General features: G+C 44.8%; 2 protein-coding genes across 2 annotated transcripts; one reads left to right on the top strand and one right to left on the bottom strand.

Annotated features, from left to right (window-relative positions):
• Nucleotides 1-662: 662 nt before the first annotated feature.
• OSGEP (O-sialoglycoprotein endopeptidase) lies at nt 663-7,157 on the bottom strand. Its single transcript, XM_070468918.1, has 11 exons — nt 6,636-7,157; nt 5,377-5,496; nt 5,021-5,196; nt 2,730-2,825; nt 2,548-2,597; nt 2,324-2,402; nt 1,699-1,764; nt 1,500-1,590; nt 1,200-1,275; nt 1,006-1,104; nt 663-859 (listed from the first exon to the last, which is right to left on the bottom strand). The coding sequence occupies exons 1-11, from the start codon at nt 6,748-6,750 to the stop codon at nt 820-822; spliced, it is 1,008 nt and encodes a 335-aa protein (XP_070325019.1). The 5' UTR covers nt 6,751-7,157; the 3' UTR covers nt 663-819.
• Nucleotides 7,158-7,276: 119 nt separating this feature from the next.
• Nucleotides 7,277-9,835, top strand: APEX1 (apurinic/apyrimidinic endodeoxyribonuclease 1). The gene is made up of 5 exons (XM_020887290.2): nt 7,277-7,374; nt 7,660-7,785; nt 8,019-8,206; nt 8,699-8,891; nt 9,036-9,835. The coding sequence occupies exons 2-5, from the start codon at nt 7,728-7,730 to the stop codon at nt 9,404-9,406; spliced, it is 810 nt and encodes a 269-aa protein (XP_020742949.2). The 5' UTR covers nt 7,277-7,374; nt 7,660-7,727; the 3' UTR covers nt 9,407-9,835.
• Nucleotides 9,836-9,915: the final 80 nt, after the last annotated feature.

Genomic DNA, 9,915 nt, shown 5'->3' with positions numbered 1-9,915 from the left:
AGGGAACATTCAGAGAGCATGTTGAGGATACCTGGGATTCTTCCTAATGACTGGCTGTTAATGTCAGAGATCACAAAAAGAATTTCAAGAGTTAAAAGAAGCGGGTAGACAGGGGCTAAAAAGGGAGTGGAGAGTAATGGTTATTAGAGTTTAAAAGATGAGAGGTGACCTGATAGTCACCACTTCTTATCGTGACTGGTATAAATAAAAGTGCATGATGAGGTTAATTTTGGTGGTTGTGGCAGAAGGACATATACCCAGGGCTTCCCTCTGGTCTGCCAATGAAAATGTCTGTAGGCTTAAGTGTATGGAGGAGGGACAGTTTTACTTCTGAGTTATCAATTAGTATGAAATTATATCTGGCTTCAGGCTGTTTTCAGGGAAATCCTGAGTACCTACACTTCAAAAAATTTAAACAAGGTGATCAATGTAAAGCAATTAACACAAGACCTGATGCTAAAACAGAACCAATGGTAATAGCATTCCTAAGGGAAGGTTAGAATATCTCAGAGATTCTCCTCAATTTTAGCTCCAGAGCAGCAGCTCCCAAGGCTACCTGCAGTCCGCCAGGGTGCTGTTCTGACCCCTGCCCTCCTTATTTATGGACCCATCAAAAGGATTTAACCATTGCCAAATATGTTTTCTTCCTGAACACAAGTCAATTGCCATATAAAACCAAAAATATTTTAATGCTGAGTCAATTCTTGAGGTTCAAACGATGAGACAAGGGAGCCCACAGCCTCGTCAACTTAGAGGTTAAGGTCTTGGGTCCCTTGGGCTCCACTCAGGGCATGAAATACTCCAATCCTGTTAACTTTGTTAGTCCCTCCAGGTCACTTCTACTTCATCTGTCCGATACCTGTTTTAAAAAAAAGGAAAAACTTGGAGAACAGTCATCCCTTATTCCATTCTTCTCTGCCCTCACCATTCTGGGTCCTCTTCCTGCTGATGATTTTTGCCTACCTCCCATATAATGCTGTCTGCCTCCTCCCAGCGGCCACTTACCTCTGTGTGATCCCAGATTCACTGAGAGGGGTCCTGTGTCCAGCCTGAAACATCTCCCACCCGGCCTGGGCTATCATGGCTCCATTGTCAATGCAGAACCTGGGAAAAAAAAGAGGTACGAAATTCATGATCTAAGGACAGAAAATCACAGCAACTGGGGGAAAAAAAGTGTGTGTGGGTGGGCGGGCCTTTACCTTTCATCTGTGGCAAAAAGCCGGGCTCCACGTTCCTGGCACATGGTCTCCATCATTTCCTGTAACCTCACATTACCTACAGAGGCACGGGTACGATTAGCTCATCTTTAGTCATTTCTCCAGTCTAGCTATACACCTCATGTACACTGACTTCGGAAAATGAAGTAGGTGCAAGGAATGGGAAGCACAGGACAGAAACAAAATAAGTAATCTCCCCAAACCCTTAGAGATTTAGAGTATTAGGAGCAAGATGCACATGCCCCAAAATACGAAAGAGAAGCACAGTTCAATGATACATACACCCTACACCTCCCACAATGAGGGCCTCCTCGGAGCCACAATGTGCCATGGCCCGCTCTGTGATCTCGACCAGCATTGCAAACACAGTTTCCTGTGGGCGGCAGACAAGTTGAAAACATCAGAGGCGATCCCAGTTTAGTTCTACTATATAAAAGCTCCCCCAGCTCCACCTTTCTATCCCAGTTCTTCACTTCATTACCTGCAGGGAGAAACACAGATCCTCGGGAGTACACTCTCCAGTGGCCAGCATCCGCTGGGCTACATCCTGTAGTTACAGGGGCAAACACATGAAACAGTGAACTGTCATCTGGGGATGACATGTGAGCAAAAAACTAGCACACTTGGAGGATCACTGCATTTTAGCACAATTCACCCTTACCAGTATATATTGCTCTTCACTGGCACTGAGCTATATATAAAACCAGCAGCCTTCTTTCAAGATTCAATAATCATGAATGCTTGCTCTCTCACCTTCTGTCCCCTACCCTGGTTAATTTTTCTCCAGACTTGTCCCCGTCTGACCCTTTTTATTTTTTTTCCCATTTCTTTGTCTGTTTCTTTTTCTGTTTCCCTCCCTCCTCCCATGCCCCATGAAATGCAAGCTCCAAGTAGGCAGATTTTTGTTTTGCTCCATCTTGTATCACTATTGCCTTGAATAGCACTTGGTACACAAAAGATGTTCAAGTAAGTATTTGCTAGATGAATTTATTCAGTATCTAACATAGGCCAGTACTATGCTATATGCAGAAAATACTACACTAAGCAAAACTTGCACACTTCACTAAAAAGCATGAAAGTGCCCATCTCACCTCCCCCACACTCACCTCAATAAAAGACAAGATCCCAGAGAATGAGACGTCCATCCCCTTTACAGTGTATGGCAGCTCAACTAGCTTCTTGCCTCTATGTGGGAGTGAGTATATGAGGCACTAAGCCTGTAGTCTGCTGGCTGCTCACCCTCCAAAGCCCTCCCAAAGCTCATTAATACATACACAGGGAAATCCCTGGCACCCCACCAGTCAGCCTCCTTCTGCCTTATTCCCCTTACCGCTTTGCCATTTGCTCAATGTTGTAGCCTGGACTTGGGTCATTGGAAATCTAGCAGAAGGAAAAACAGGATGAAGTCAAGCATCTATGAAGCAAAAGAAGCTAATTTATCTTCCCTTTCCTTTTCCATGGCTCTCCCAAAATTCATTCACAACTTATATTCTCTGTGCCTCAATGGCTTACCTTCAGCACTCGAGCAAAACGATCCAGACAATTACCCACAGCAATATCGATGGTTTCCCCAAAGATGCGGTAACGATGTTCTGAATACGCAATCACCTAAGGGTGATGAGGATGTCCATGAAACCTCAAAGTCTGTAAAGAGGAGCATTTGGCTTGGGGAAGAACATAGCAGAAGATCAATTTGGTCACTAGAACCTCAATAAGCAATGGAAATAAAGTCCTTTCCCAAACCCTCAACAGGTACTTTTAAACAATGCTTATCTGAGAAGTCTATATACACCCTAAGGATTCCCAGAGTAGGTTCCTAGTCTAAAGATACATTTTTCTAGCTTGGAGGTTGCTGATACCCCTCTAAAAGCAATCAAGACAGTGTGGGCTAAGGAAAGCTTTCATTCTTGGAGGCAGGGAACCAGAATTCTTCAAGATTATCCTACGAGGGTGGTAGTATGTGGAAACCACTAAGGTAGAGTTAAAAAAAAAAAACTAAAAAATCCCAGGGAATTCCCTGTTCCTGGTTGCAGATGCATTCAGTCCCTGGCAGGGGAACTATGATCCCACAAGCCACTCGGTGCAGCAACAACAAAAACAAAACCCAAAAATCCCATATTGGGTCAGACTAATTGCTCATCCAGCTTAGCACTGGCAACCAACTTCTGTCCACTCTTCATATGTGACCAACTTCTAGCACAGAGAGTATTTATCACCCGTTGACACATAAGCTCCAGACTTCTGACAGTATTTCCAAAGGATCGTTAAGTCCCTTTCCCTTTCTGGTGCTGCTAGGGATTTTCTTCCATCCTGATGTAGCCCTTACTCTATTGATAAAAGGCTGGAGACAAAAACATAAAGAAAAATTTTGCCTTTCTACTTCGGTCATCCACTCTTCCCTAGTCAATCATCTTATTTTTCACACCTAAGCAGGCTTCAAAGGAAAAGAGAAAAAGAGAAAATTCCATCACTGCTCATTTCAAGTAAATCTTGTAAACTTCCACTGGTACTTTCCACACCCCAAGTTCCTAACCTTGTATAATAAATATCCTTCAGGCCTCAACCAATTACTTATTCTCTACCCATTAAAGTTCCCACGTTATTTTCATAGGAATGTGTGCTTCATCTTTAATAACTATTTCACAAAATGAACTTTTAGAATATAATCCTTTCATAAACTGGAGAGAGGAATCAGTCTGGACAATAATCCAATCAGGTGTTAGGTGGAAAAGGAAGGCTAGAGGTCTCCAATCTCCACTTAAAAAGATCTTGTAAGGTATCCCGAACAACTCTGGCTTCATCTATAAATTTAAAACATCTTCCACCATTCATAAAATGTTTTTAAAATTACTTAAGTTTTCACTCTTAAAAAAAAAACAAAAAAACTATATATTTACCACCAGTAACTAAAACAAAACAAATGTTGTAAAGAAACAAATGAGATAGTACCCCTTAGTTTTTTCTTTTTTAAAAAACATTTTTCTGGCTGTACCTTGAGACATGTGAGATCTTAGTCCCCCAACAAGGGATAGAACCCGTGCCTCTGGCATTGAAAGCAGAGTCTTAACCACTGGACTGCCAAGTGTCCCTTAGTTTTAATTGCTAACATTCATAGGAAAAATAAGCTTCAAAATAATGAAAATAAAAGTCCTTATTCTGAATACTTCAATCCTTACTATTCTTTCCTTCTCTAAGTTGGAAATTCCTCATCTCTATAGCCACATATAGAGGTCATCCAGTGTTCTCGTCTATCACATTTTAGCTTCTGATGAGCCCAGTTTTCCTACCACTCAGGCAGAAAGTGAAAGCTGCTAGTGCAGTGCCTCAGAAATTAAGAAGGAATGGTGGAGCTTTTCTGCTGTAGTCCTGAATGGCTTCTGTCAAAATGGGCAAGTTCATGAAACCTGGGAAGGTGGTGATGCCCCTGGCCAGTCATCATGAAGAACACCTATGATCTTAGTACCTTGCTAGCAGCAAGGTACAAAGTGAAGCTACCACAGGCAAGAAGAAAATCGCCAGGAGGTCAGTCTTTTGTGAAAGTTTATAACTTGAAGTATATCACTTCAAGCCCACAAGGTACTCTGTAGGTATCCCCTTAGAAAAAACTGTTGCCAACAAGAATGTCTTAAATGTGTGGCCCAACAAGAGGTCAAGGTCTAGTTTGAGGAAAGATACAAAACCAGCAAGAATAAATGGTTCTTCCAGAAGCTGTGGTTTTAGATCTGTTTTGTTTCAGTCATTAAAAATACCCAAAAATCTCTGAGGAGGATAAAACAGAAAGAATGGTGAAGAATTCTAAATACCTGTGTATTTCCTCCACTGACATACAGCACAGTTGGGTTGGTGGCTCCAGTGATGAGGCGGCCCATTTCAATGTGACCTATACAGTGGTTAACACCCAGCAATGGCTTATTCCACAACTGGGCCACAGTACGGGCCACAACAGCCACAGAAACCAGTGGGGCACCCATGCCAGGACCTATGGGGACAGAATGGGGCTTAGAATCCTACAGAGATTGGGAAAAGCAGAGCTGAGGGAAGCGGGGGATGTGAAGGTACAGCGGAGGTAGTGGTGGCATCAGAGGTGAGCTGCAGGCTCTTTTGACCTAGCTGGGTTCCAGGTGTATTCCTCCATTGTTGCCCACTCTTCCAGCTGTACCTTTGGTGTATGCGATGCAGTCAAAATCCTCAGAGGTTAATCCAGCCTCTGTCAGTGCCTCCTGAAGCAGGTCCAGGATAACAGCTCGGTGGTGCCTGGCAGTATCACCTGGAAGGAATCCTAGGAGATGGACACAAGTCAGAGATCCTAAGAACTTTCCTATAGAAAGGCACCTAGAAGTCAAAATAGATATTTGAGTAGGATAGGAAGAGTCCCTTCCCTTTTCCTCCAACATCCTGTCTTCAGATAATAGTCTTTTCAGCCTGCTCAGCTAAGCTAAACAGCTCTCAGAAATGTCCTTCTACATACCCAACTCCTACTCAGGACTCAATGATACGTATCTCATACTTTCTGGTGATGCCCTGTGACTCTACAAACACTGTGCATAATAACATCATTGAAGTTAACACACTATATGTAACATGTAACAGTTACAGCATTATAGTGAATCGGTACTTTTCCCAGCTTAACCATGAGCATCTCAAGGCACTGCCTATTTTATCTTCATATTCTTGGTGCCAAATGCCAAGAAGCTTGAGTGCTAAACATATACATCCATTTCTAACGAGTAACTTGTTACAACATCAACTCTTCAGGGTTGCTTTTCAGGTATATACAAGACTGCTGCCCTCTCCTATGGAAGGAGGTGTTTGGGGGAAAGGTAGGAAAGGCACAATATAACTTAGAAATAACATTTACGGAAAGTGGTCAATGTGTCCGGTACTTTAACCCTCAAGACCGAATGATGCAGGTATTATCATTCCCATTTTAAGAACAAGGTACAGAAGTCCAAAAACAACTACCGAATATTGCAAGAGCAGCCGATAATTAGTACATAAAAGGTGCTCAGTATAGGCTGAACAAACTCAGAAGATCCAGTTCCAAGTGCCTGTAACTCTTCTACTCATCAGCCTCGGGATAATGCGTGCTTAGTCTTGTCCAACTCTTTGCGACCCCATGGACTGTAGGCCACTAGGCTCCTCCATCCATAGGATTCTCCAGGCAAGAATACTGGAGTGGGTTGCCATTCCGTTCCCCAGAGGATCTTCTCGACCCACGGATCGAACTCAAGTCTCCTGCACTGCAGGCAGATTCTTTACCACTGAGCCACCTGGGAAGCCCTTTTACCGTCACATAATCTCAGAGACTAGGATCAAAACTTATGAGGTACAACGCGTACTCTTCACCAACGTTTAGGAAGATGGCAGGGGATGCTGTGCGGAAAGTGCGCCACGAGTTATAAATCCCCAAGTCCTCACCTGTGCCGGGAGGCGTGACGTAAGTTCGCCTCGGGTTCGCCAGTACTTTGCCATCCCGTACCACTCCCACGCCAATCTTGTTGGCGCTGCCTTCAAAACCCAGCACCGCCGGCATGGCTCGGAGCTAGCACTGGAGCCACGGAGCCCTCACCAGTCCGCGCTGGGACGCAAACTCCGCGTCGCAGAGTAGAAGGATGAACCAGTGGCTGCTAAGCAGCCGCGCCAACCAAAACAACAGCTACCAAAAAATCCCCGTAGATAGCGCGCCAGCGCCAGCGCCAGCCCCAACCTCTGTCGTTACGACGACCCATGAAGACCCCTTCGCGGGCCTGTCCTCTTAACTGCCGGGAACGCTGATCCGGCGTCTACTCCTTAAATTCCTATGCGTTCCTCTGCTTCTCTCTCATGGTCCAGCCCAGCCTTTTCCATTGATTTCATTCTCTCTTACACGGCTTTGGGATCTTTAGTCAGGGTGGCAGAAAGAGTTGTGAATCTGGCATATTGATAAACAGTCCAAGAATGGAGGGTGGGGCCTTCAGTGTCCCCGAGTCCAGGAGAAGGGCGGGAAGCTTTCAGTCACGTGGTACAACTAGACCAATGACCCGTATTCCTCCGCCCCTGGAAGAGCATCTCAGATCACGTGACCACTCCAGTTACCCACGTGGGGGCACAGCGTGCTCCATTCTTTGTGCTGGGTTAAGGAGGAGTCAGACAGGGACCGAAGCAGGTCAGCTAAAGGGTTTGTGTTTTGCCTATCTTAGCCGCTTCTCTGGACGTCTGATCCGCAAGGCCAGGTCGGGACTCTCAATTAAGTCCCTCGGCCGGAGGGCGGATCTCGCGAGAAGTGTATAAGACACGATGAAAATGATCTAGTCTTGGGGGTGAGGGGCTGAAAGGCTGATGGTGCACGGAGGCGGGGAAAGAATTCAGAGATAATACAGTTTGAAAGGCGGTACTTGGTACGTGGGCGTTGAGGGTGGAGTCTTCTGCTTTAGCTGGTTTCACGACTTTTTTGCACTTGTAGGCAACGCGATCAAAATACTGCTTCAGTGGGCCAAGTGGAACTGGTGCAGAAGGGCGTACATTACAGTGATGCCGAAACGTGGGAAAAAGGGAGCGGTGGTCGAAGACGCGGAAGAGCCCAAGGCTGGTAAGAGAATGGAATGGGCCCCTCTCCCTAGAGGCAGCGATGGGGATGTCTAGAATTACCTAGCTGAACGGAAGTACGGACCGTTGAACGTAAAGTCCAGACCGACACCGACAGTGTTCTCGTTTGTGAAGAAGTCGCGGCCAGCTGCAGGCTCTTAGTGGGTCTGTAGTTAACTCTGGATCAAAGTTGGATGCCGCCAACTTATATCCCATTATGTATTACTTATTTTATAGAGCCAGAGGCGAAGAAGAGTAAGGCAGGAGCGAAAAAGAATGAAAGAGAGGCCGTAGGAGAGGGTGCAGTTCTGTATGAAGACCCCCCAGATCAGAAAACCTCACCCAGTGGCAAATCAGCCACACTCAAGATCTGCTCGTGGAATGTGGATGGGCTTCAAGCCTGGATTAAGAAGAAAGGTTTAGATGTGAGTGGAATTAAGGGGGTGCAGAGGCTGAGCTTGGGGTTTAATCATCTTCTTCCATCTTGTGTCCCTAGCACGGTAGTTTTCTTGTGGGAAAGGTACTAGGTTTTCACCAAAAAACCTTGTTTTTCAAATGCCATTTCAACAGTTCCATTGCCATTTTCTTATAATGTCCTCATCTCTTCCCTGGCATGTTGAGAAAACCTCCTTACTGAACTTGCTCCATTTTATTCCTTGCATAGCCAACATTTAAATAACTACTGCTTAAAAACTTTAGCTGGCCTGTGGGGAAAAAAACAAGAATTTCTCAGTGTTGCATGTAACACTCTTCTTGCCTCTCTGCCCTTCATTTATAAGTTTTAATATTATGCCGCAAGACGTTATTTCTGCAGAGACTGTGTCTCATCTGTATATTTCTAGTACTTAGCACATAGATTTTTCAGTAAATGGCTGCTGAATTGATAATACTTTTTCTACATTTAATTTCACTTACAGTGGGTAAAGGAAGAAGCCCCAGACATCCTGTGCCTCCAAGAGACCAAATGTTCAGAGAACAAACTACCAGTTGAACTTCAAGAACTGTCTGGATTATCCCATCAGTACTGGTCAGCTCCTTCAGACAAGGAAGGGTACAGTGGTGTGGGCCTCCTCTCCCGCCAGTGCCCACTCAAAGTCTCTTATGGCATTGGTGAGACTCTATTGATTTTCTAAAGCCCAGGGCTTCCAAACTAATTGCTGGTATCCCAGTCCAGCCCCAGTTCTTAAATCTTTTATTCTCTCCTTTCCCTTTTCTTAAAACTTCTTTTTGTTAATTGTTCCATCATTTCTGTAGGTGAGGAAGAACATGATCAGGAAGGCCGAGTGATTGTGGCTGAATATGATGCATTTGTGCTGGTGACAGCCTATGTGCCTAATGCAGGCCGAGGTCTGGTGCGCCTGGAGTATCACCAGCGCAGGGATGAAGCCTTTCGCAAATTCCTGAAGGGTCTGGCATCCCGCAAGCCCCTTGTGCTATGTGGGGACCTCAACGTGGCTCATGAAGAACTTGACCTTTGCAACCCAAAGGGAAATAAAAAGAATGCTGGCTTCACTCCACAAGAGCGGCAGGGCTTTGGGAATTGCTGCAGGCTGTGCCACTCACTGACAGTTTCCGGCACCTCTACCCCAACACAGCCTATGCCTACACCTTTTGGACCTATATGATGAATGCGTGATCCAAAAACGTTGGTTGGCACCTTGATTATTTTTTGTTATCTCAGTCTCTGTTGCCTGCATTGTGTGACAGTAAAATCCATTCCAAGGCTCTGGGCAGTGACCACTGTCCCATTACCCTATACCTAGCTCTGTGACACCTCTTCCAAATCATGTTGAGCCTAGGAAATAAGCCCACCAAGCTAGCTTTAAAATTCTTACCCCCAGACTTCTTTAATAACTGCTATCTAGAGAAATCTGCATTGTATTTCCCCTCTAAGCTATGAATCCTTTAACCAGGCTTCTAATAACAGATGTAAGTTCTCAAGGAGGGTGTTTGTGTAGGGGTGGTGCTTTTTTCTTTTTCTTTTTTTACATTAAACAAAAGCTACTGATATTTCCTTTGAACTGTCCCTGTGAAAATAAAGAGCCATAGTTTCAGCTTTGGTGGTGGTGTATTCTATGCCTTCATGGGGTTACAAATTCCCTTCATCTTTCATACACACAGATTAACAACTGGA

Source organism: Odocoileus virginianus, chromosome 6 (genome assembly GCF_023699985.2).
Source record: "Odocoileus virginianus isolate 20LAN1187 ecotype Illinois chromosome 6, Ovbor_1.2, whole genome shotgun sequence".
Classification (NCBI taxonomy): domain Eukaryota; kingdom Metazoa; phylum Chordata; class Mammalia; order Artiodactyla; family Cervidae; genus Odocoileus; species Odocoileus virginianus.
Note: the sequence above shows the minus strand (reverse complement) of the source record. Positions and strands in the feature narration are given on the sequence as shown.